Here is a 26,432-nt window from a genome sequence, read left to right on the forward strand (position 1 = left end):
TTCTGTGAGAGTACTGCTTATGCAGCCATTTTGGCTACATGAGCATCGGCACTCTCCACCTGAGCACGGGAAATAAGAGGGAATGATGCCGATACATATTTCAGAGCGCCGACATATGGCAGCCAGGATGCATCTCACCTCCCACGCCCATCCCACGTCTGAACGAAGCGGATCAGTCCCGCCACATTTCTAAGCTCGCTGCTACCTGCCGCTTTCCTAACCGCGCCTGACTGCACCGAACAAGCAAGCGGACAGACAGACGGCCTCTTGCGCCGGCTCTCGGAAAGGGAAGGAACACGGAAATGATGGCTGCGCCGGCGGAGGAAATGGAGGCCGCACAGGGGTGGTCCCGCCCCAGAGGACCCCCCCCCCCGCGCCCCGCCGCAACCCTACGATATCCAGCTCCGAGGAGGATTATCAGGGCATCTCCGAGGCGCAGGGCGGACCCGGGTGGCTACTCACTCCCGAGCGACCGCCACCAAGAGGGGCTTCTGGTTCGTCCAGTCGCCGGCAGAGAAAAGGGGCGCTGGGCAGGCAGGGAGCGCGCGCGGCTGCTCGGGCGGTGGCGACAGACGGCGCGGGAATCCCACGGGGTTCGCCGGTGCGCCCTTGCACGCGCGCCGTCGGCCAGGGCGGGCGCGGAGGCGACCGCAGAGCCGAGCCCGGCTTGCGAGGCGCAGGGGAAGCGGGCGGCGGGACGGGGCACCGCGCACGAGCCTGCCGCCCCTGAGCCCGTTCCGCGCCCCGAAGGCCGCGCGCGGCCCTCCCTCGGGCCCGCGCCCGGGCGCCCCCGAGCAGCCAAGGTCGGGCGTCCCGGGCGCCCGCTCCCTCGCAGAGCTCACCCAGGGCCAGCCTGCCCGCCTCCTCCAGGATCGCGGCAGACATCGCCGCCGGGAGCAGAGGGGCCCGCGCCCCTCCGCTCGCTCTCCCTTTCCTTTCCTCGGCTCCCGGCGACTGCGCCTCCCGGCAGGCGGATTGCATCAGGCGCACGCTGCCGCAAAGCGAGCCTCGCTGCTGCACGGCCGGCGCGGCGCGGCGCGGCCCGCCCGCTCCACGCGCAGCTGCAGCGCACGGGGCGGGGAGAAGCGGCGCCGGCAGCGGCGCGCGCAAGAGCGGGGCCGGGAGCCGCGGGGGGAGCGAGCGGAGCGGGGCGGACGCGCCCCTCGCCGTTCCACAGATGATTGGTTGGGCACATCTCCGTGCCGCCCAGGAGGAGCAGCTCTCTGGGCGGGCCACGACCGTACGAAGCACGAAATGCATCATAGCGTACAAGACAACGTGTCAAAGCTTAACAGTACGGTATAAAAGCACAAACCAAAATAAAACAGCCTTTCGGAGATTTATTTATTTATTTATTTATTTATTTCATTTCTATACCGCCCAATAGCCGAAGCTCTCTGGGCGGTTCACAAAAATTAAAACCAAACAACACACAATAAAACAACTTAAAATATAATAAAAATACAATATTGTTTTAATTTGATTTGAAATACAATAACACTTAAAACAACAGAACCTGTGTGGCGCAGTGGCCTCCCAACTTTTTTTGATGGCGCACCCCATCAGTAAACATTTTTTGAGCGGGCACCCCCAGTATATGTATATGTATTTGTAAATGATATATATGTTGTTCAGTCGTCGTTCAGTCGTGTCCGACTCTTTGTGACCCCATGGACCATAGCACGCCAGGCCTTCCTGTCCTGCCCTCTCTCCCGGAGCGTGCTCAAGTCCATATTCATTGCATCGGTGATGCTATCTAGCCATCTCATCCTCTGCCGTCCCCTTCTCCTTTTGCCTTCAGTCTTTCCCAGCCAGCATCAGAGTCTTTTCCAGGGAGTTTTCTCTTCGCATTAGGTGGCCAAAATATTTCAGCTTCAGCTTCAGTATCTGTCCTTCCAATGAGCACTCAGGGTTGATTTCCCTTAGGATGGACTGATTTGACCTCCTTGCAGTCCAGGGGACTCGTAAGAATCTTCTCCAGCACCACAGTTCGAAAGCATCGATTCTTCGGCGCTCAGCCTTCCTTATAGTCCAGCTCTCACAGCCATACATTACTACTGGGAAAACATAGTTTTGATTAGACGGACCTTTGTCGGCAAGGTGATGTCTCTGCTTCTTACTATGCTGTCTAGGTTTGCCATAGCTTTCCTGCCAAGGAGCAAGCATCTTTTAATTTCATGGCTACAGTCACCATCTGCAGTGATCTTGGAGCCCAAGAAAGTAAAATCTGTCACTGCTTCCGTTTCTTCCCCTGCTATATGCCAGGAAGTGATGGGGCCAGATGCCATGATCTTCCATTTTTTTAATGTTGAGTTTCAAACCAGCTTTTGCACTCTCCACTTTCATCCTCAACAAGAGGCTCTTGAGATCCTCTTTGCTTTCTGCCATTAGGGTGGTATCGTCTGTGTATCTGAGGTTGTTGATAATTCTCCCAGCAATCTTAATTCCGACCTGTGATTCATCCAACCCGGCGTTTCTCATGATGTACTCTGCATATAAGTTAAATAAGCAGGGTGACAATATACAGCCTTGTCGTACTCCTTTCCCAATTTTGAACCAAGCGGTTGTTCCATCTCCAGTTCTTACTGTTGCTTCTTGACCCTCGTACAGGTTTCTCAGGAGACAGGTGAGGTGGTCTGGTACTCCCATCTCTTTAAGAATTTGCCACAGTTTGTTGTGATCCACACAATCAAAGGCTTTAGCATAGTCAATGAAGCAGAAATAGACGTTTTTCTGGAATTCTCTTGCTTTCTCCATGATCCAGCAAACGTTGGCGATTTGATCTCTAGTTCCTCTGCCTCTTCGAAACCCAACTTGTACTTCCGGTAGTTCTCGGTTCACATACTGCTAAAGCCTAGCTTGTAGGATTTATTATGTACTTTATAAAACATACACAATAAATAGAAATTAAAGGATGAGATAAAGATGAAATAAACTTTAAAAAATTGCATTTATTAACAGTATAAAAACCCTTTTTGCTCTCACTAAAATAAATTAATATTTTTAGTGAGAGTAATGTGATTGAATATGCTTCATTGTTTTTGAAAATCTTGGTTTCATACTTTGTGATACAGGATTCAAAGGTCTGGTTCTAATTGCAGTTTATTTCAATACCTTGTTTTAATGGCTGTCACCACTGAAAAAGACAGCTCACAAATATATATAGATCCAAATGGAAGAAGTGCATCATTGGCTGTGCTTACTAAATCATGATACTTTTTTCATTTTTCAATCCCATCCTTCAAGTATACAAACGTTTCAGTTGAAATTCAGCTGGTAAACTTCCATCTTCCCCGATGTCAATCAGTTGTCCTTGCAAACTAATCGAAAGGTGTTGCATTTTTATATTTTTAACAAATGGGTTCAAAACCCACTGAAATGCTTTGTTCGGAAGATTTTTAGGGAGCAATCCTATGGCCACTAGTCAGCAGCTAGACAGCCATAGGATATCTGGTTTCCCAGGAACTGACGCCAGGGCCTGCACTCCAAGGTCGGTTCCCAGAGAACCAACTTCTACCCACTTCTGTGCGCCTCAGAGGCAGCACAGAAAAGCCCTGTGCTCCGCACTTGCAAGAGGAGCATGGGGCAGCCGAAATGAAGCATTCCCGGAGGGCATTTTGGGGCAGGGACACATCCAATGTGTCTTACGGCAGCCTCCTCCCCCGCTCTGCCCTCCCATGGCTAGACAGCCAAAATCGGTTGTCTAGCCGCAAATGCAGGGCGGCTGAAGCACGGAGGGGACAATACCCTCCAAGCTTCTCCTGCCCTGCATTGGATAGGCGGTCGCCTCCGAGTTAGGAGGTGGCCGCCTATCCCCATAGGATTGCTCCCTCCGTGTGTTTATTTTTTCAGAACTATCTGCTGGGTAGCATACTATTGACTGCTGCTTGTCATCACAGAAAAGGTCAGCACATTTGGAACACATGTGCTCTGCCTCGGCAGGCTGGCGGCTGCTCCGATGCCGCGGCTTCCTCTGCCGGGCCTGGCAGAGACTGGCGCAGTTGCTCTCAGGAGCCATGGCAGAGGCAGGGCAGGACTGGACCCGAAGGAGAGATGCCACAGAGCTTCCCTCTCGGCGCCCGTCCTATCCTGCTGCCTCTGCTGTCGCCATCGTCAACCATGGCAGCTCGCTGGGGCAGCGGGAGGCTGCTTGATGATCGGTCGGCTTCTGCACCCCAATGGGTCGTCTCGCACACTCCCTGGGGTGCACGCACCCCACTTTGGAGACCACTGGTTTAGATGCAACCACTGGCGATGCAATCCAGCACAGTACGCTACTCGGATGCCGCCTCGCTGTAGGGCTGACCACTGGGTGGGAAGTGTGTTCTACCTGTTCCCTCCAGATGTGTTGGACTACAGATCCCAGCGTCTGCCAGCCAGCCACCCTAGGGGTTGTAGTCCAACACAGTTGGAGAGGACCAGGGGCATGTTTCCACGCTATCAGCTTCACTTTGTTTGCAACTTTGTTGTGATGTTGCCTCAATCACATCTTCTCCTTTTGCAGTTTCCACCGTGCTTGAAGTCCGGGCTTATCATCACTGGAGCCTGGGGCTTTGTGCTGTTTCCACTGAGCTCTAATTGCATTATTTTCTTAATGGCTGGGTGGAGTCTGGGTTGGGCCTGCTTACTCATCCGTGTTCCCGCCTCCTCCTCTTGCTGAGTCCCCGCTAACAGAAACATACTTCCAGGTGGGGTGGGGGGAGTGGAAGTGAACGTCATCAGACTGGCAGGGGCTGCTGAACCATTCTCTCTTCTACCGGAAAAGCCTTTTCAAGATGATAGAAACCAACACCTGTGCGTATCTGCTGTAGTGCTGCTGTTATATTTTTAAGACAAGGCAGTGGTGACCTCTAGTGGTAAAAATATAAGACTTCCCTCGAGAGCTAGAGCACGCATTCTCATAGCAAATGATTAAAAATGAAGAAAAATTATTACATTTCTAGCCTTTTCTTAACCTGGCTTGAGTCTAGTGTTCTTTAGAAACTGGCAAAAGTAGCAGAGACTCATACAGAATATAAGGCATGAGTAGCCACAAAAGACACGAGTGGCGATGGTATGGACAGAAGCAGGAATCCTCACAGGCTCCTTGGCCCAATAGACTAAACAATCCTGATGTTCAGTGGAGCTGCTTATGTGCCACTACGGTGCACTTTGCACAGGCTCTATCAAACTTTTTCACTTGACTTGTGGCACACTTTCCAAGCTCACTACCACTGGTAAGATATTCAGGACTGGCATTGAGAAATGTATAGTTTGCATCTTTTCTTGCTCAGTCTGTTTTTTGTTCTTTGGTTCCAGAATCAATTATTGCTTACTCACAATGATAAAATGTATGAGAATCTTACAGTGATATTGTTGCATAGTTGCAGAAACAATCCTCATGCAAGTTTGGACACAATCAAACAAATTAGTCATTGCTAATTCCCACTGAAAACAATAGAATCAGACTTCTTCACAATTAAAGTCCCATCAGTTTCAATGGGGATTAGTCATAGGATATGTTTGATGGATTGTGCCCATAAAGCCTACTTGTACAGGATTTCCAAACCAGCAGAAAGCGAAGAGACATGTAATTTATTCAGAGCATCAAAAATGGTAGCAGTCATATCAAGAATAGCAGTCATAATTAGCCTATGAGCCCTAATGTGGTCAGTGTAATGTGTTTTTCATGTAGCTGCACTGAGCTTTCAAGGATTTTTCTAAAAGGTGTAAGCATTGTCCAGGGCGATTTGGGCAGGGGGAGCAAGTAGCCACATTCCTTCTATCAGATTAATCCTCTGGCATTGCAAAAGGTCTCTGAGACATTACTCTTTAGCAGCTATCACAGAAGCATTTAATGTATAAGCAATGGAGAGAGGAATCCTATGGTCCCTGAGAGAGTGTTGCAGGGACCATACAATTGTTCGGAGTCCCCCGTCCAAGGACATAGATCCTACTACGACCTCGGGAGGGGGACTCTCAGTTCCAATCCCGTCCTCTCGCAGCTGCCATGGAAAGAACTGTGCTGGCTGCTTCCTGAAGTGGCAAACGTGGCCTCAGAGGGAAGGAAAAGGGGGTGTTCCAGTGGGTGAGGAGGGGAGAGATCAGGATATGAGAAATCCTATGGCCTGGCCTGCCCCAGCCCAGCCCCTGCTGATACATTCTCTCTAGACAGGCTCAAAGGCCTGTCTAGAGGAAAAACATTTAAGAAGACAGAGAGACGAAAATCGCCTCCGTCACTCCTTTCACCCTACAGGCAGCAGTCTAACAGAGCATATGTGGAAGCCTCAGAGGCATCCTTCTAAGGGGATCACATTCCAATCAGCCCAGAGCCCCATGTGTGGGCATAGAACTTCTGCTCAAAGGATAAGACACCACTATGAGCACATCTCTCTTTATGCACTCAAGGCTTCCTTCTCTATTGAGTAGAATCTGGAAGGCTTGTTAATATGGCACTGGGAAATTCCCCTGTCCAATTGATCTAACAAAGCAGTGGATCAGGATGAATGGCTTTCTAGCAGCACCCCCATTCCTTTGAAAATCACTGAACACTGTGGAGATGTGTGTGTTGGTACATGTATACACACAGAGGTAAAGGTAAAGGTGTCCCCAACCAGTCATGTCCGACTCTAGGGTGTGGTGCTCATCCCCGTTTCTAAGCCGAAGAGCCAGCACTGTCCGAAGACGCTTCCGTGGTCATGTGGCTGGCATGACTGAACACCGAGGTGCACGGAACGCTGTTACCTTTCCCACTGAGGCGGTACCTATTTTATCTACTTGCAATTTCTTGCTTTCGAACTGCTAGGTTGGCAGGAGCTGGGACTGAAGACGGCAGCTCACTCCGTCACACAGCACTCGGGTCTCGAACTGCTGTCCTGCTGACCTTCCGGCCTGCAGTTCAGCATCTTAACCACTAAGCCACTGCGGCCCCTTTACACACAGAGACACACACTTTAATCAAAACAACCAGGCCAGTGAAAACAGCTTTTCACATCAAAAACTTTAAAAATTAAGGTATGAAGTATATACAACATCATCTTTTAACAAATAAAATATTTACACTTGATAGTTCAGATCTTTTAACAAATACAATATTTACACTTGATAGTTCAGATACAAGTATATGAAGCATCCATTTCAATCAGCATGTTACAGTTGCAAATATTGCACCCAGATTAGAAGCCTGAAACATATGGCAACCACTTCCTCATCTTTTAATGAGAGAAATCAATCTTTGAAGCTGAACACAACCCTCTGCCACTTACTGAAAAGAAAAGCTGTAAACTTTTCCACATTAAATAATAGTAATAATAATAGGAACATAGGAAGCTGCTTTATACTGAGCCCATCAGTCCAGTACTGTCGACCAGTGGAAGCTGGTGGCTCCATGTCAGTGGGGCAGTGAATCCACTCCAGGTTTCAGTCAGAGTCAGCCAGAACTCTAAAGGGGCTATCCAAGGTGGCTTTGACTGAAACCCGGAGCAGAGTCACTGCCCCACTGACTTTGGAGCCACCAGACTCTACTGCTGCCGACATTGACTGGCAGTGGCTCTCCAGGGTTTCAGGCAGGATTTTTTCCAGCCTTACCTGGAGATGCCAGGGATTGAACCTGGGACCTTCTGCCTGCAAAGCCTGTGCTCTACCACAGCAAACTCCATGTTCTTAACAGAAGATAAATGTATATAGTTACACAGTTTACCTCCAAAACTGAGGAACTATATTGTGAATATTTAAAAAGACAAAATTGGTGTGTGCTGAATTTTTTTGAAATGTAAACCATTTATATGTCCCAACACAAAAAACTGTGAAGATATATGCATGTTTTTTTTAAACCCCACATTATTTTTACTATTAAAACATAGTGAATTTGATTAATCCTAAATGTGAACTATTCTCTCGCTCTGTTTTGTGCTTTGAGCCATCACCCAGTGAAAAAATATTTTGTTCCATTTGGTCTACTTCATGCGACGTAGTTCAAAGACCACAAAAAGGCTGTGGTGTAAAATATGATGCCCAGAAAAAACCGCTATGTACCACATCCCGCTGCTACATAAGTGCCACTCATTTCAGTGGGTTTCCCTTCCAGTTCCCAAGAATGCCCATTAGTCCATATGGCAAACTAGCAGTGCTTCTTGGATGGAACCTGTTCTCTCTAGAAGGAGGTTAATCCAATTAAGAACTTTAAAATTATGTACTTTTCCCCACCCAAATCCCTGAAAACTACGAAATTAAAAAAGAATGCTGCTGGCAATCATGATAACTCATGCTTGGTGAATTATCCTGAATGCTTAGCAAAGTAAAATTGCACAGCTAACTTAAAAAGAAAAAAAATCTTTGGTTACCTAAAAGTCACCATTATAGCTGAATAAATTAATGGAACAAAGTGGCACAGATAACTGTTTTGCTTCTCAGCTGTTCATCTTTGGTGTTGAGGCATGAAACATCAGTAAAAATTTATTTCATGGGTGTAATAAAAAAGATTTAAAGTTCTAAGTACCATTTTAAAAAACCCTTAAAATTGTTGGGCTTTAAGTCCGTGGATTATTTATATCCTTCAATTTCACGCGGAACAAATATTTATATAAAGATCAAGATTTAAAAACACCTCTCAGTTCTTCAGTTCAGTAGTCCCAAGCCGGCTTGGAGGGGAAAATCAGACAGTCTTCAAACCTTGCATGTATTTTCTTGAAAAAAGTATTCCTGAGTCTTTCATAAAAAAAATAAAAACTCTGTGCAACTGCTAAAAAAAATCCCACTTTGGGTAGGACACAGGAAGTCATCAGCTGTCTTCTTCAGCTTTTCTGACTTCTGCCAAATTGTTGCCAAGTACTGCACTTAATGAAGCTCGTCTTTTCCGAATGATCCGTCCAGAAGCAATCAGGTCAGCATAACCTCGCTGATGAGAGAAGGCGTAAGCAGAGCGGCGGCCTGATATCCCACGACGGAAGACACTTTGCCTTCGCTTCCACTTTTCTTCTTCAGCCTTGTACTTCTTGCGATTCTTCTGAATCTTTAAATGAGAAAATTAAGGGGTTTAAAAGAGACTCACTGGCTATCGTTAGAACATAAGTGAAGTCCTTTGTACACTTGAAATGTGCTATAAATCATGAACCTTCTTCTGTGTTGTATGCTGCTTTATTACTGTGTTTTAGTGGTGAGTCTCTCCCGCTCTCCACCCCCTTGTTTTTTTCTACTTTTTCAAACATGTGTTTGGTATCAAATGGTTTTTTTAAACCTGTTTTCAATAAACAACAGACCACCATGCCATATATTATTTGGCATATCACCAACTGCTTTTGAAACTCTTCTGGGTTCAAAAGTGTTTCGCCGTGTAGCATCGCAGTGGCTGCAGCAGGGGAGAATGCAACCTCAAATCCCATCTTGTGTTCACAGAACTAGTTGTGCTGTTCTTTGGATCCTGGTCAATGAGGACTGAAACCTGCTATCTGTCCGATTTTTCCATAGATGCTGTGCACCAAACATTCAATTCATCTGACATTTTATTTTTAGGCTGTGTATTATACTCTTCATGCTTATACAGTCATAGCTTTATGGGGAAGCTGAGCAACTAGTTTTCCCCCCAACCCGGGTCCAAAGTCGGGTACCTCAGGCTACCTCCCTTCCCCACCCTCTTTCCAGGAAAGGAGAAACAGATAACTTTGAGAAATCAGCTATAACACACAAACTTCCACGAAATAGCAAAAAAGCTCTAACATGTTGAAAGACCAACCAAACTTCTGGTATGAGCTTTGAAAGGCAAGATATGGGGATAAGTAGCCTACGAAACCTCACATCACAGTGTCTGCATGTACACGTCATGATAAACTAGGGTTTATCATGACAAGAACAAGCATAGATAACCCTCTTCTCCTCCAGTGCAGCCATGAGGAGATTAGAAGATTTTGCTTCCATTTCCGATTAACCTCAGTTTGGTGTGTTGACCAAACCCTAAACTGTGGTTAAATTTAACGTGCTTTGTTGAAATAATCCAGCTTCATAACCCTTGGTTTTGCATCACTGTTTGTCTGGTTCAGATGACATGACAATCAAAAATGGAAGTGAACGCTTCTGAATTCCTCCTTTTGTGAACACCGGAGGAGGAAAGAGACTGAGGGAGCACAAGAACCCAAGGCTTATTGTGACTTCCAAACGCAGCCAGTAAGTCAGGGGTTATTGGTTTTTTGCTATAAATCAGGGGTTCAAAACCTTCTTGGCCCAAAGGGCCATACTGGATGGCGCCAAGGGGCCCCATACATGCGCATGCATCCACGCGCAAGCCTGGGGATTCTCTTGCTAGTGCTAGCAAGGGAATCCCATGCTTTATCTTCAATCCCTCATCATCGAACACTAGCAAGGGAAGGAGAGCACTTTTTGCACCCCTGCTATAAATGAGGAATGCAGGTACTCTCCTGCAACTTGATACTCTGCAACTTAATCCATTCTGGAGCTCTCTTTTCTGCATACCTTATCACCTTCTGTAGGCCAAATAGTCATTGTCAAGAAACGGAGTGCGACCACAGGCAGCAAGCAAAACGCCACCGATAATATTATCGTCAGCCAGATATAAGGCTGCCGAAGTGCATTTGAAGCAGTACCTGAAAAGGAGACAAAGCAAGACATGTACTGCTTTTGCCATGGTGTTCCCTCAAGCCAATGCTATCAGACAGAAAGCAAACATGCTTGTGACGCACAGTGGTTGTGATATGAATTACTGACTAAGCATGCTTTGGTGGTAGTGGTGGAGGCTTATATTTTGACAGCAGCCTGCGGAGCAGCGACAAAAACCTCAGTGAATAGCACTGTAACATGCCTGCAGATGCCCGATGGTCTCTAGCATACAAAGCTGCCTTATATAAAGTCAGACCAATGGTCTATCTCTTCCAAAATTGTTTAGTTTGGCTGGCAGCAAAACCTCCTCAGCACTGCTATTTGAGATCCTCGAAATGGAGATACTAGGGATCGAGCCTGGAACCGTCTGTATGCAAAGCATGTGGTCTACCACTAAGCCATGTGGCCCTTACGCATATCTTCTTGTCCCACCACTTGTCCCATCTATTTCTATATAGATGTCCAAGAGGCCTCCTCCTGGCAATAGGTTTTACTACAACTTAAATACAAATAAAAATACACTCTCATCTCCTAAATAAATACGTACGTATGAGCCAAATACTAAATCAAATGCAAACCTTTATGGTTATTAATACCAACCTCATTAACATTGTTAATATATGTTACGGATGGTTCCCAACATTCGACTATTTTTCTGTGGTCTCTAATAGGCCTTTGATATGCTATCTGTTTATTAAACTCAACAATATCAGCAGTACAGAGAATTCAGTAAATCATGTAATAGCTCTATGGTTTGCTTGTATCTGGGGTGTAGAACCTCAGGCTCACAGGCCAAATCCAGCCTTCCTAGGGTCCCCATCCAGCCCTTCAGGGGTACCCAGATGGCCAATCGCTCTTCCCCAACTCCATCCCCTTTCTCCTGATCGCTTTAAGCTTTCTTGGCTTTTGCACATTTTTCCCCCTTCAGCAGGTTTAAGTGCCTCCCCTAAGGCTACTTACTTGCAGGAAGAGCTTTAAGCTAAAATATGCTGGGGGTTTTGGCCCCACCCCTTTTGCCTTCAGCCCTGCCCACCACTGGAACGCGGCCCCCCCACAAGAGCTTCTCCAGAATAGAATTTGGACCATAGGCTGGAAGAGGTTCAACATTGCTGGCTTACATCCTGAACCTCACAGCCCCTTCCTACGAAGGCCAAGCTATTAAGGTTTGATCCTTTTAAGGTTTGCTACGGTGCATAACATAACATTTTTAGATACTATTATGGCTGCAGCTAGACAGAAATAAGCAGTACTGACCTGTAAACTGAAAGGCAGAAGGAAAAAGGACATGTATCCCAGAACTGTGTAGATCGAACATAATACCGAAGTAAAGTGCAATACTCCCAAATATTGAGAAAGCATTAACAAATGTCCAGTAAGATGTATCAAGACCCATCTACAAGAAAAAACAGAAATAAAGTTAGAGAGTCAGATGAGATTTTTTAAAAATATTCTGGAAGACAATGAATTAAGAACTCAAAGGGGGAAGATGGACCCAAGAGAAAGATTGCCAAATGTTTGCTACTTTTTCCCACTTATGTCCAAGCTCTTCTTCAGGCTTGCTGCTTTTGAGGAACCAGAGTTTCAAGCACACAGACAAGGGAGCCTTCTCTCAGCCCTCCTGTCCCAGTGCAAAGCTGGCTTCATTGACCTTTGATCATCGTGCTTTACCCCACCTCACTCAGTTTCTCCCACCAACATTCCACCTCTCTTATGTCAGACTTTCCAGGTTTGCTTCAAAGGGAGGTGAGCATTGCTCTTGCTCAGAAGACAGAATGAATGACAGCTGCAAAAGCCCAAGACCCAACACACATTGGCACTGTACCAGATGCCGCTTCTGTTTACATGAGCTGCAAAAGTTTCCTTCTGCAGAAATTGCAGTGTGGTAGATATGAGTGTGGCAAAGATGAAGGGCTGAGACTACAGGACAGTACTGTAGCAACACTCCCTCTCAGCCTTTCCAACCTCCAGTCTCATTGCACCAGCATAAAGCCTTTCCAGAAATACAAGATACCAGCACTGGTATACAATGTCTTAACAAAATATTTATTGCTTATAGCCATAGGCCATTGCAAACAGCACGAAAGCAAAAAATAAATATTACCTTAATAAAGACATAAAACATGACTAATTGAACTTCCCAGTTCTCATCTAACATAAAAACATAACTAAAATTTATTCTTCATAAAAACATCCAGTAAGTACTTTACACAAACTTGCTCAGATTAGAGAATGTCCTTTAGAATCCACTGACACTTTCTTTACAATCCTTGTTCAAATTTTCTTAGCTGTCATATTATTTGTAACATGATAGGATAAACATTCACACGCATCTAAATGTAAGGCTGAATCTACACACAGCAGTTATGCCGTTATCATAACTATTGGTACACGTGACACCAATGGGCACCAATAGTTAGGATAACAGTATAACTGATATGCGTAGATTCGGTCTATGTGTGCCATTTTATCATTTGTTGATCACCCAGTACATTGAGACACATAGTGAGACAGGAACTTTGTTCTGGGATAGTCCTATAATGGATAGAACAATAAATAATGGGCTAAGTCCTCTATGCAACCACCCCCACAGATATACAGTCTATCCCTAATGGAATGTGATGGCACATGCCTTCCAAATAAGCCATGGGCATCTGCTGCAATCCAAGCACTGCAAAGGCTTTTCTCAGCTGTGGAAAAGTGATATTCTGTAGATACTTTGCAGTTTGGCAATCTTTTTTATAATGCCAACATGCACAGTGTCAGTGAATCTGGATGATCAAGCTGTCCATCGCAAAGATGTGCTTTGAGAACAGCAAAGGGAGATCATGAAAATTATGCTACTTGCCTGAAAATTGACTGTAATTATGAGAGAAGACGCTGCTGTGACAGCAAACGACTGGTAATCCGAGGGTGCTTCTCCATCTTGCCCCATAGTTTGCAGATAAGCACCATACGGTATGAAGAAAATAACCAGCGATGTTATAATACCATGCAGGAGGCTTATGAAGAACTTCTTGTAGTTAAAAAGCAAGTCTTTCTGTCCCGATACGTACAAGGCAGGAAACCGTATGCTCAGCTTGTCACTCACATCCTTAATTCAAGAAATTATTACAACATTATACTACAATTTTTTAAAAAAACTTGCAATGTCATGCGTCCCCACAATAAACCTGCAATATCAACCATTTTGCAGATGGGAAAGATTTCAGTTATACTAGTTCTCAGTGAACAAAATCAGTTTCAAATGCAAAATATCTGCTGGCATTTCAAAACAGAAAGAAGACATAATCTTTCTGCTTTGAACCATGGGAGGTTACATCCTGATTCCACGCTGTCTGATAAGAATTCTGCATTCACTTGAAATCTTGCATATATCCAGACTATGGAATCAGAAAAGGCCAGAGCCCTCCTTTGCACTGCTCATGTACAAGTTTCCTCCCTAGATGTCCACATCAACATATGGATGTCCATGTGGCGGGGCAGTGGTATGCCCAATGCTAGGGATGGGGCCAGCAGCACAGCCCCACTTCTCCAGTCAACACACAAACATATAAGGCATGAATGGGGCTCCAACATTGCTCAGATTTATTAGGGCAGGTCTCTAGAATAGAATAATATGCCCCAAACCTGCACATTAATTTTATGGTGGGGCTGCCAGTGGGGGGGAAAAACACCCCAGAAAGTAAAACAAAAGAAAAATGATGACCAGCTTCTATGCTTCATAAACGACAAGTAAAAATGTTTATTTGTTCATTACATTTCTATACTGCCCAATAGCTGAGCTCTCTGGGTGGTTCACAAAAATGTAAACACTAAAATACAGCATGATGAAACATAATATTAAAACTTCTAAAAGTTTAAAGCTACAGTATAAAACTATAGTATAAACCAGAAGCAATATATGGATTTAAAAATGCAATAACAGATTTAAAAATAACAAAAACTGAAGGACTAAAATGCCCAGAAGAATAAGAAAGTCTTGATCGGGCACTGAAAAGACCACAATGTAGGCACCAGACAAGGCTCTCTGGAGAGGGCATTCTGCAACTGGGGTGCCACAGCTGAAAAGGCCCTTTCCTTCGTGGCCACCCGCCTCACTTCATTTGCTGATGACATATTGTGCTCTCTGTTGAGCCTTGCTTCCTTTGAGTTCAGCTCTACTCAAGTGTGGGGGTGCAAGGGGAGATAGAAGCTTGAGTTCAATCAATATGTCTGAATATAATACACTTGTGCCACCCAGGATTACATGACTACTTCCTATGATAGCATCAACAAGTCAAGAGGTGTGGCATTAATGTGGAAAGAGGACACGTGATGCATGCTTTTGCCCAATACCAATAAAGCATAGGAGCCAACCATGGGGAAGCAGTTTTGCAGCAGAAAGAATACCATGGAGAAACAGAGAATTTAGGGCCAATGTTTCCATGGAATCCAGTAACATAAATCACATTTTCTGAATAATTTATTGGTATATACCTGGTCAAGCAACCCAACAAGAAGAACTGGAAGGCTGGAATATAATACATTGTAGAGTGTGATAAACCAATCTTCATAAGCTGTCTGTAATTTAAAAAAACACACACCAGTTACATCTTTTTCATCCAGATGTGAAGACAGAGTTATCAAACAATTAAATCAACAGTAAAGTGTTAGAAAATCAAGAAAAACTATACTATTTTGTGGTTTTAAAGACATTTCAAAAATTCTCCAGATGTTTCCTGCTGCCACCAGCGCCTACCAATATTGCAGGCTGCTTTGGGGCAGCCTTGTAATAGGAATAATTTGGTTGTGCCTGCAGTGTGAAATGAGACATGTGAACAAGAATTATGCATAGGCTGAAGTGGATTAAAAACACCCTCAGTTTTATTGGTTACAGCTCACAGAGTTTGGCATGGCAAAGGACAAGTGTGGGAACCTCTTTCCGCCCGAGGGCCAAATTCAATTTCGGAAGAGATCTCGGGGAGGGGGGTATTCCAGTGAGAGAGCGCCTCCTTCTTTACCAACCTGCCTGGTCACTGAGGTCATCAGAGGGCATGTTCCTGGTGGTTCCACGTGGACCCATGGCCCGGCTGGAGTCCACCAGGAAAAGAGCCTTCAGTGTGGTGGCCCCCTTCCTGTGGAATTCCCTGCCTTTTAGAGTTCAGGCAGGCGCCAACATTGTGCTCCTTCTGGCACCTCCTGAAGACATTGTTATTTCAAGAGGCCTTCCTTGCATGACCAGCCGTAGTTTGTTAAATTCCACTTTATTGGGGTTTGTCTTTTAAAAAAATGTTTTAACTCTTTTAACCAGCTGTTTTATTCTTTTACTGTGTTGTTCACTGCTCCGAAATCTTCTGATGTGGAGCGGTATATAAATATTGTAAGTAAATAAATAATAAATAACAGGGGTGGGGCGAAAAAATACCAGCAAAGACTGGCAAACAAATGGAGGAAGGGGTGTTCCAGGAGTTAGCTGCCATTACCGAGAAGGCCCTGCTCCTTGTTGCCACTCCACCCACCTTCAGAGAGGGGTGGCACTCTGAGCAGGGCTTCTCAGGATGATCTCAAAAGTCAGGGAGGTTTGTGGGGGAACAAGGCGTCCTTCAGATATCCTTTTCTCAGGCTACTTAAGGCTTTAAAGGTTAAAACCAGGATGTCAAATTGTGCCTGAAACAAGTAGGCAGCCATTGTAGTTCTTTAAGAACTGACATGGTTATGTATCCTAATGTTTGAGCCAGTTAGCAGCCCAGCTGCTGGACATTTTGCACCCACTGTAGTTTCTGTAGAGTCCTCAAAGGAAGCCCTAGAATTGCAGTAATCGGTTCCAGATGTTATCAGGGTATGATGACTGCAGCCTGTTCACATTTTTCCAACAACAGCCACAGCTGGTGAATCAGCTAAAATTATTTTTTAAAAGTGCTACAAACCAGAGGATACCTGAGCATCCACCCACAAGGCTAGATCTAATAGCACTTTCAAGCTACTTTTACAGCACAGATACAGAACGTAAACTGTAAAACTCTGAGTAAATATTATTCAGTCCTGATGTTCTGGTCACTAACAGTTTGAGCTATCTCCATGAGCCTTTTATTTCTTACCTGAGCAGAGTAGCCATTGAAGAAGGAGTACCAAAAGTGAACTAATGTAAATGCAAAGTTTTTGTAGAAGAAGTACCGGAGGAACTTGCACATCCTTATGTAAGACCATCGACCGTGGACAAGCAACAACCTTTGGAGGTATCTGAACTGGCCAAAAGAATAGTCACTGGACATGACTGCTTGCATCCCTTCTTGTCCACTTATTCCAACACCTATGTGAGCAGCTAGAACAATAACAAAAACCATACCCTTGTGAGTTAGCTTCTTTCAAGAAACTGCATGGAACAAGTTAATATTCACACAATAGGAACTAAGATTATGTGTCATATAGGCTTCATATTGATTCATAGATCAATTACCTCTGTATTTTGCTGCACTCAGTGTGTGCGAGGAAATCTCTCTCATGTTTTCTTACCTTTCTGGTATTAAATTCTGACTTAATTGCCTTGTGTAATATAAAAAGAAGTTCTGAGACATCAGAAAGAGAAAAGTAAAACTATAAGGACCGTGTAGCAATCGGTGGGCAAACTCAGTCAAGAAAAGAATTTGCAGCAAAAAAGCCTTATTGCCCCACGAATTAAGCTATGAGACACCAGATTGCCTCAAACCACCTACATGGTACATTTTTCAGCAAGATAGATTCAAATGCAATGGAGGTTAAGGCCTGAGGTTAGTCTTCCTGTCTTCCATCAATTCTTCACCAGCGCAGGCCAAATGTCATATTCATAATATGTTTTACATATTGTATGTAATAATATAAAATAAATATATATTATTTTACATAATATGTTTTACAAAGGAGAAGTTACATGAATTTACTTTTTTTTCCTGCTTCCATAGAACTGTTAACAAGAATAGGGCTGTGTTTTTTGTTTTTGCAAATGGCAGGAATGAAGGGAGAAACACCGAGTTTGGAATGGTGAAGGGAGAACTGCAGCAAGGAAAGGCATGGAAGCTATGGGATATTGAAAAGGAACACTGCATGGCACCATACTCCACCCCATTCTAACTACTAGAAATTCTGTCATGAAGACTCTGGTTTATGAGCTTACATAATGTATTCATGAGCTTTGTTTCTGCAATAATAACACCTTGACACTTTTAAAGACATTTTTAGCCATACACATAGCCTCCTGTGGCATTAAAGAAGAATCCTACTGTCCCACTGCCAAGTCTGAAATGAACAGAAGGCTGGGGGCAGTTTCAATTCTTTATCATGAAGCCAGGAGAAAAGCAGAAATTCCATAGCTACCTTAAAGAAAACTATTTACAAAGCAATTATTTAGTATTTGGAAAGCTACCTTAACAGAACCTACGCACATAATAATGCATTTTCTTACTACACCAACCTATAAGTCAGACTTCCCCAACATGCACTGTTTCAAATGTGTTGGATTACAACTCCCATCATCAGCCAGCATCTACTGTGTGACTGGGGCTGATGGAAGCTGTAGTCCACACATCTGGAGGGCATTAGGTTGGAGCGGGCTGCTGTAAATACTTACAAATTTAGAAGAAGTGTGGCAACAACTGTATGAGCACCTTGTTACACGTTCTTGCGTGAAAATAGCAACACACAGCTATGGCAGTAGTAGAGCACGTTTCATCTGCAGAATATCCCATATCCAGTCCCTGGAATTACCAGCTATAAAGTTTTCTCAGTTAGCAGGGCTCAGAAAGACTCTCCTCAGACTTGATCAACACTGAGAATACTAGGCTAGATGGAGCAACAGACTGACTCGGTATAAGTCACTTCACATGTTCCTACCAGCAGAAAATGGTAAGCAGCTACCACCAGTCTGCAGTAAGCTCACAAGGAGAGAAAGCATTTTATGCGTAACTTACTTTTAATCATATTTACATCATTAGCACCATCTCCAATGGCCAAGGTTATGGCTTTCTTGTATTTCTTCACCAGCTCAACCACCATGGCTTTCTGTTTGGGCGTCACACGACAGCAAATCACGGCACTGCACTCACAAGCCAAATCAACAAAATTCCGTTGCTGCTGCTCCTTGTTCAGGTCTGCTCTTCTTTTACTCTCCATCTGCTTTTGTTTTTCTTCTACCGTTTTTGGAAATTTCAGTTTCAGGAGTTTCTTTTTCTTCTTTTTCTTCTCCAAGAGAATTTCATTCTGTAAGAAAGATTATTCTCTATAAACTTTGAATATCTATAAAATGTTAAGATTTGCTCTTCTTTAAGGGCACAACCATATGCATGTTTAGACTGAAAAAAGTCCTAGAATTCCTAGCATGCCCCAGCCAGCCATGCTGGCTGGGGCATGCTGGCAGTTGTAGGTCATTTTTCTGTCTAAACACGCATCGGGTTGCAGCCTAAAACATCAAAATGACAAATGTCATCAATTAAAATTGCCCACAGGACGCTTTACAGTGCAATCATATACATGCCTACTCAGAGGTAAGCCCAATTGACTTCAGTGGGACTTACTTCCAGGTAGGTGTGTATAGGATTGCAACATAAGAATATTTGGTTAATAGCCGCAATGATACTTTCCTGAAAGACATTTCCTTTCAGAAACATTAGGGGTCTATAAACATCTATGTGGATCAATTATAATGACCTGCACAGATGTTCATGTTCCTTCTGAAACTTTATTCACCATCAGATACATCATTTAATAATATGAAATTATTAGCAACTTTATTTAATAACATTCCTCTATAAGGAATAGCTGCCAGAGACATGGGTACTGGTCCAAACAAATGATTGATCTGATTCTATAAGCCTGTGGACAAGCTTAAGCAAATGGCCAAGTATCACACTGAGCAAGATAAACAAAGAAAATATCCTAATTCCACAACTCCATAGGAAGCAGCTGTGAAAGGCACAAAACCTCGATCCATTAAAAAAAAATATGATAGCAACCGTATCTCCCTGCATGCGTTATGTAGGAAGATAGTAGAACCATGCTAGTTCTGCATTAGTACTGGTTCTGCTGTTGGGTTCTTTTGAATAGCGTTTGACAGCTTCAGCTCGTCCAGAATGGAGCCAGTTATAAGGAGCATGTGACTCCATTGTCACAACAGTTCACTGGTTACCCATCTGTTTCTGGGCACAATCCGAAAGGCTAGCATAATGGGGCTGCTGGCACAACTGTACAACCCCCTACCCATCTCCAATTGGAGGGAGAAAGGACCAACAGCCTGACATCCAGCCTCAAGAGAACTGACCCTCTGCTCTCCTACAGTGTAGCACGTTTGGATCAGTCATGTCAGGGTTGGTTAATGGCGGAAGAGTGGAGAACCAGTGAGGGGGATGAAATCAACAGCAAAAGCATCTGGTGTGCTCAGGATAAAATTTCGTCACTCTCTCAGAGAAGGGAAGAATGAGGTGGATTGAAAGGATGCCAGAGGAAATTACCGAAATGAACATTTCCTCAGCCATTCCTGACCCAGGTCTCTTCTGTAGTGGAATGTTCAGGGCTGATGTGGACTGGTCTCTCCAAGAAAAAGACCAAAGAAGGATCTGGCGTCTAACGGGGGGAAAAGCCAGGACCATGCTGAGGAGTCTGTGAGGAACATTATTTTATTTCTTTACTCCGCAGTATTAAGCAATAGTAGTGTTTCTTTTTCTCTCTCTCTAGAGTCTGTGAAGAAACTGGTGTAGGACTGGCTGGGTCTTTTCTTTTATTGATTAAGGGCACAATCCTATGCAGGTTTAGACAGACATGGCTGGCTGAGGAATGCTGGGAGCTGTAGGACTTTTTTCTGTCTAAACCTGCATAGGATTGCCCCCTAAGCCATAAATAAAGACTGCAGCAGTGTTGTCTTGCTGAGTAGCTCCAGACACCTTCTTTCCCCCTATCTTGGCAGTAAGAATGGCTAGGGGTGCCTGGCACATCAGTAGTTAACAGTTGGTTATGAACTATAAAGCCTTACATGGCTTGGGACCAGGCTATTTGAAATACCATGTTCTCCCATATAAACCTGCCCAGGTTTTAAGATCCTCAGGAGAAGCTCTTCTCTCTGCCGTATCACCATCAGAGGCACATTTGGTGGGATCATGAGGCAGGGCCTACTTGGTGGCTGCTCCAAGGCTCTGGAACTCCCTGCTCAGGGAAGCTAGTTGGTTCTCTGGCTCTCTGTTGTTCTACCACCAGCAGGCAAATACGTTTTTATTCAGACAAGCGTTCAGCATCTACACCGATTTGCTGCTGAAGTAGATTTTAATCTGATGAGTGGTGTTATACTTTTATTAATTTGTTTTTAATGGATGATTTGTAATGTTTTAATTATCCCTCAGTCATTTTATTTGTATTTTGTTAGCCACCTTGAGTAATAATTTTAGTAGAAAGGTGGGATATATATTTAATAAACTAAAACAAATACATATTATATGGCTTGTGAGGACCAGGTGCTGATCCACCCTAGTCTGCTGCATTCTTAGACTTTTTCCTGCCACTATTTTTTGCAGGCAATTCTTACATAAAGTAGCAGGGTGACTGCTCAGTACTTACCAACCATGAGCCAGTGATGATTAAGGCACGGTTTCTGTCTGAATCAAAAAAGGGTACATTGGCTGTTTGAGATGAATTTATGTTAGGCCCACTTCTGTTCTTCTGGTTTTCCATCCTCATTTGCAGAACGGCACTGAGGAGGTGGAGGAGGGCAGAGAGAAAACCAAAGATCCATCACATAAAATTCAACTATTAAATCATGACAAGTGTGGCTATTAAAAATGTCTAAGAAGCAATTAACCATGACGATTTAGCAGAAAGACAACGCACAGTTCAAGACATGCAATAAGGAATCTGACAGCATATTTCAAATTAGTCCCAGTGGCACTTGACACAAAGCCTGCATTCTTCTAGAACCCTAGGTTGTTATGCTGGCTACAGGCCTTATTAAACCTTTCTGTCTTTAATTGTGTAATCCCTTGATTTTCACCATGAAAGAATTTCAGCCAACCCAAACATGAAATTCCAGGTGTTGAACCTGAATCTGCACACCAGCAGCAAACATGGATCTAAGACGCTATAGCCTCTCTCCTGCAGAGAAGTGGCAGGTTCTTCCACAAGTCTCTTTCACCCTACAATCCACCAACCACTTTCCCTGTCACATCCAGGCTCCCAGATGTTTATTTATCAGGGAATGAGGAAGAAAGCAGCTGAGGGAGCAAAACCATCTCCAGGCTCAGAGGGCTGCCTGTGTACTGCAGTATGCACCACAGTGGCACTGTCACATATATTGTAGTGGACTTGCAATACAACTTACCAGTAAAGGTTTGTTACCATTGTTTTATAGATTGTCAGCTATCAATGTGAGCAGCTTCAATACTTAAGAATCATCCTGTTTAGTACAGTGCACTATCACCGACATAAAAGAGTGTTTCCCACATTCATTCATTCCTCTCCTCTCCTACCCTTCCCACCCTTCCTCCAAAAAATTCAAAGGTGGTGTACATGAGCATTATCCCATTTTATCCTCACAACAGCCCTGCATTAGGCCAAGAGAGTGTGAGTGGCCCAACATCACCCAATGAATATCATCACTGTGGATTTGAACCTGGTGTCCCTTGGTAGAAGTCCAACACTTTAGCCCAAAGATATGGCCAACCCTTTTTCTTTTGAGGGCCACATTCTTTCACGAGTACTCTGTTGGGGGACGCATGTTGGCAATTGGTGACATCAAAGCCAGCAGTGGGCAAGGCCAGAACCAGAAGTGAGTGGGTAATCTCTTTTCGCAACTCCCTTTTCTCTCTTCCTCCCTCTCCCTTCCTACCCAGCAGGCTGCCAAGAAAAGGAAAGATAGCACTTGCCAGAGGTCTGAACTAAGTGGAAGCAGAGAGCTTTCGAAATTAGGCCGAGAGCCACATGAAATTAAGCCGAGGGGCATAGGTTGCCCACTCCTGCTCTAGCCTGTGTCCCATAGTGCTGGGTTGGCTTTTTACTTGCACTAACTACATTCTAAAAGGCAATTCTCTCCATCTGATCTGCATGGACTGTTTTCAGTAGGTTGCCAAAAGGAACTGTTTCAACAGAAAGAAAATCAGCAGGAGTTCCTTTCCTGCAGAAACATGTTTGTTTTTACCTGATATCTTCTCCGTAGCAGATAGTAGTTTCTTCTGTTAAGAGTTCACAAGAAAACCCAATATTTTCAGCAGTTTCTGTAGAAGAAGAAAATGCTGTGTTAGGTTGTTTCCTCATCCATCTGATACAAATATGCAAACACCATGCTTATTATTATTATTATTATTATTATTTGCATTTATATCCTTTCTTTTTTCCTCTTGCAAGGAACCCAAGGCGGCTTACGTTCTCCTCCTCCTCCTCACCATTTTATCCTCACAACAACAACCCTGTGAGGTAGGTTGGGCTGAGAATCTGTGTCAAAATGTAGTAATATATATGTATACCTAGTTAGCATGGCCCAATGGATAGAGTGTTGAGTCTTAATATGTAAGAAATCTGTGTTCAGATTCTACCTATAACACTCCTAAGTCACAATCCCAGTTTTGCTTCTCTAAAATGGGAAGTTTTATTTTATCTATTTATTATCTGTTTATTTGTTACATTTATATCCTGCCTTTTTTTCCTCCTAAGGAATCCAAGGCAGCATACACAATCCTCCTCTCCATTTTATCCTCACAACAACATCCCTATGACGTAGGTTTGGCTGAGAATCTGTGACTGGCCCAAACTCACCCAGTGAGCTTCCATGGCTGAGAGGACAGCAGTTCAGTGATCAAAGAAAAACCCTAGAATAAATTTATTTATTTATCACAAAGACACACTTTGGGTAAATAAGAAGCAGCTATTTATAAATGTCACCTTTTTTGTCACCTGTCAACACCCAGATCTTAATATCTGCCTTTGCCAACTTGGATATCGTTTCTGGAACCCCATCCTGTAGCTTGTCTTCAATTGCTGTGGCACCTAAGAGCTGCAAATTATTAAAACAGGCATTTTAGTGTGATAAAATGATTGACAGGCCATATTGGCTTATACAACCCATCCAGACTACCAGTTACTAAAACTGGCTTATCAGTCCTGTGAGAGAAAACACAGCCGGAGAGAGGTGACTGATAGTATTATTGAGGGATTATGTATTATGTATAAATCCTGACTCTTCTGCAAGGAGTTCAAGGAAGTGGGCTTGGTTACTCCCTCATTTTATCCTAGCAATGTGGCTGAGAGAAAGTTAATGGCAAAAGGTCACCCAGTGAGCTTCATGGCTGAGTGAAAATTTGATCCTTTGTCACTTCAGTCCTAGTTTGACACCCCTAACTCAACCTTCCCAAACCTGGTGCACTCCAGATATGTTGGACTGCAACTTCCATCATTCTCAGCCAGCATGCCCAATGACGGGAGTTGAAGTCCAACACATCTGAGGGCACACCAGGTTGAGGAAGGCTGCCCTAACCATTACACAAGGCTGCCTTTGGGCTTCAGTTTGTCTCCTTGCTTCCATCCACTGAAGTGATAACTTGGCCTTTGGACAGTTTCAGCTGCAATCATTGCCCAAAAGTGGAGAACTACTCAAGCCTCGCCTCTTTCCTTTTCAGCTGCAGCCCTTGCTTGGCCTTCATTGGAGATCTTAGGGCCCACTTTGAACATTACGATTTCTCTAAACCAAGGTATATTTTGGAGTAGATAAATCCAGTTTGTACTGTAGAGAAGCAGTACAAATATCTGTCTTTCTCAGGGTGCATGCACCTGGAAAACGCCAATGGAAAATGCATAACTGTACAGGTGGTGAGAAGAGAGGGGACAGGAAAATCCCTATGTGTGCTTATGAAAATGTAATTTGAGATCACCCACGTACATGGAAACACTGCAAGGTCAAACATGGAATCAGATAGTAAAAACTACTCCCCCCATCCCCCACCAGTTCCCCATTACACTTACAATTAGATTTTGTTCAATTTCTTCATACACTTTGTCCAGAGCTTCTTCACGGTGTTTTGAAGCAACACTAGCAGCCATGAATTTTTTATTCCATGCTTCATACTCCTCATTGCTAATGTCCTTGTAGGAAAGGCATAATGTTCTAAGTGTTTCATTTGCAAAGATCTAGTAACAAGAGGGAAAAGCACATCTCAGGACCATATTAAAGTCTTATTGAAGAAAGCTCTCCTTGACAAATCAAACTGACAGGAATCATTCTGCTGAGTGAGAATAATGGATGCCGGACACATTTCAGAATAACCAAAAGAGATGCAGAAAAATCCAAATAAAAATTAATCCAGCAATGGTACCATAGTCCCTTAAGTCCAGACCTGTGGTACAAAACCACCAATGAAAAAGACAGGAGCAAGGAACCTTTCAAACAGTGCAATCCTATACATGTATACTGAGAAGTAAGTCCCAATGTCTCCAGTGGGTCTTACTCTCAGAAAAGTGTTCATAGGATTGCAGCCAAAGTAACACAAATCTCTTTGTCCATCCACCTGAGTCTCAGATGAAGGTTACATTGACACTGGATATTTACCCATTCAAAGCCAGTTTTAAATGGTCATGCTTCTGATAAGAATACCAGGCGTAATAGCTGGGAATTCTGTATTTCTACAGAATTTGTAGCACAGATGTACACCAATTGTCCATGATGTCTGAGGATGATGGGAGTTATTATCCAAAACATATGGAGGGCACCAGATTGAGGAAGGCTGCTCTATGGTTACCAGTCCATCTTGGCAAACAAAGGATAAGATACCCAATATGAAACCCAACTTACATTCAATGCTTCCTCTGTAGCCTCCTTTTTAGGATTACTTGGATGTAGCCGTTCATAAATCACTGTATCAGCCCCTTTACAATAAAGCCTGATTGCCCCATTTGGGTCTCTTGCTACAAAAGAAAAGCATAAAGGTTAGGAGCATAAAGAAGATGGGTTTTTTAAAGCATTCCACCTTTACATTTGTATGAAACACTTCTATATTATCCCTTAAAACAGGTGGTCAACTTGTAACCCTCCAAATGTTTTGGCCTATAATTCCCATCAGCCCTAGCCAGCATAGCCAATGTTGAGGTATCATGGGAGCTGTAGGCCAAAACATCTGGAGGGCTACAGGTTGCCCATCTCTACCTTAAAACTACATAGGGAATGATCATAAAGCTATGGTATAAAAACATGATTGATTCTTTCTCCCTCCTTTCACCTGCTCCCCATACCAGGAAGCTAATTAAGCAATAATTACTTTTCTAAGTGAGAGGGACTGTGGGTTTAGGCTGAATGGAAGCCTTTACTATCAGATGTGTGGGCTCTGGTTGGGGTTCCTCAGAATGGAGAGAACTGCACTCTGCAAAGTGTCCAATAGGCAGTTCAAAAGGGCATCAACAGTTTGTGGGGATTGGAGCTCAGTTGCATTTATGTCCTGTGACTTGTTTGGGGAGGGACTGGAGCCATTATTCATAGTGAAGATACAGAGACTGGCCACACCATGAATTAGAGAGTATTTGCTCTCCCTTCCTTCATAGCTTCACAGCCCAAATTTGTCCACTCTTTCAGGAAGCCGAGATGTGTTTCTTTCCTTCCGAATATAACCTTGGAAACATGCATGACTTGCTCCAAGTCCTTAAGCTTAAATAAAATATATGAGGAAACAAACATTAGAGTTTGTGTGTGTGGGGGGTGTGTGTGTGTGTGTTGTGATGCACTTCCTAACATTACAGCAGAAGTGTAGGAGTTCCTTTGTCACAGGCTCATCTCATGCTGCTCTCAAGCTCAAGAGTTCAAATGCCCAGTAACGTTTAAATGACCAGCACCATGTGGCTAGAGCTGACTGTGCTAGTCCTTCTCATTGCCCAAC

General features: G+C 43.9%; 2 protein-coding genes across 3 annotated transcripts in view; both read right to left on the reverse strand.

The window, feature by feature from the left end:
* Window positions 1-1,053, reverse strand: part of NARS1 (asparaginyl-tRNA synthetase 1) — a 38,953-nt gene extending 37,900 nt beyond the window's left edge. Inside the window, exon 1 of the mRNA XM_084832972.1 lies at window positions 843-1,053. Coding sequence (XP_084689098.1) covers window positions 843-981 — 139 coding nt within the window. The 5' untranslated portion in view covers window positions 982-1,053. The remainder of the gene's footprint in view (window positions 1-842) is intronic.
* A 5,915-nt stretch (window positions 1,054-6,968) lies between these two features.
* ATP8B1 (ATPase phospholipid transporting 8B1) overlaps window positions 6,969-26,432 on the reverse strand; it is an 88,432-nt gene continuing 68,968 nt past the window's right edge. For both annotated transcript variants that reach the window (XM_084832973.1, XM_084832975.1), the window contains exons 17-28: window positions 25,358-25,470; window positions 24,532-24,696; window positions 23,455-23,566; window positions 22,715-22,790; window positions 21,142-21,274; window positions 18,510-18,798; window positions 16,665-16,888; window positions 15,064-15,147; window positions 13,433-13,678; window positions 11,842-11,980; window positions 10,444-10,574; window positions 6,969-8,989 (exon numbers count right to left, since the gene is read on the reverse strand). In XM_084832973.1, the coding sequence (XP_084689099.1) occupies window positions 8,759-8,989; window positions 10,444-10,574; window positions 11,842-11,980; window positions 13,433-13,678; window positions 15,064-15,147; window positions 16,665-16,888; window positions 18,510-18,798; window positions 21,142-21,274; window positions 22,715-22,790; window positions 23,455-23,566; window positions 24,532-24,696; window positions 25,358-25,470 (1,943 nt within the window). In that variant the 3' untranslated portion in view covers window positions 6,969-8,758. The remainder of the gene's footprint in view (window positions 8,990-10,443; window positions 10,575-11,841; window positions 11,981-13,432; window positions 13,679-15,063; window positions 15,148-16,664; window positions 16,889-18,509; window positions 18,799-21,141; window positions 21,275-22,714; window positions 22,791-23,454; window positions 23,567-24,531; window positions 24,697-25,357; window positions 25,471-26,432) is intronic.

Source organism: Heloderma suspectum, chromosome 2 (genome assembly GCF_057233095.1).
Source record: "Heloderma suspectum isolate Gila_16-S chromosome 2, 16-S_ref, whole genome shotgun sequence".
Classification (NCBI taxonomy): Eukaryota; Metazoa; Chordata; class Lepidosauria; order Squamata; family Helodermatidae; genus Heloderma; species Heloderma suspectum.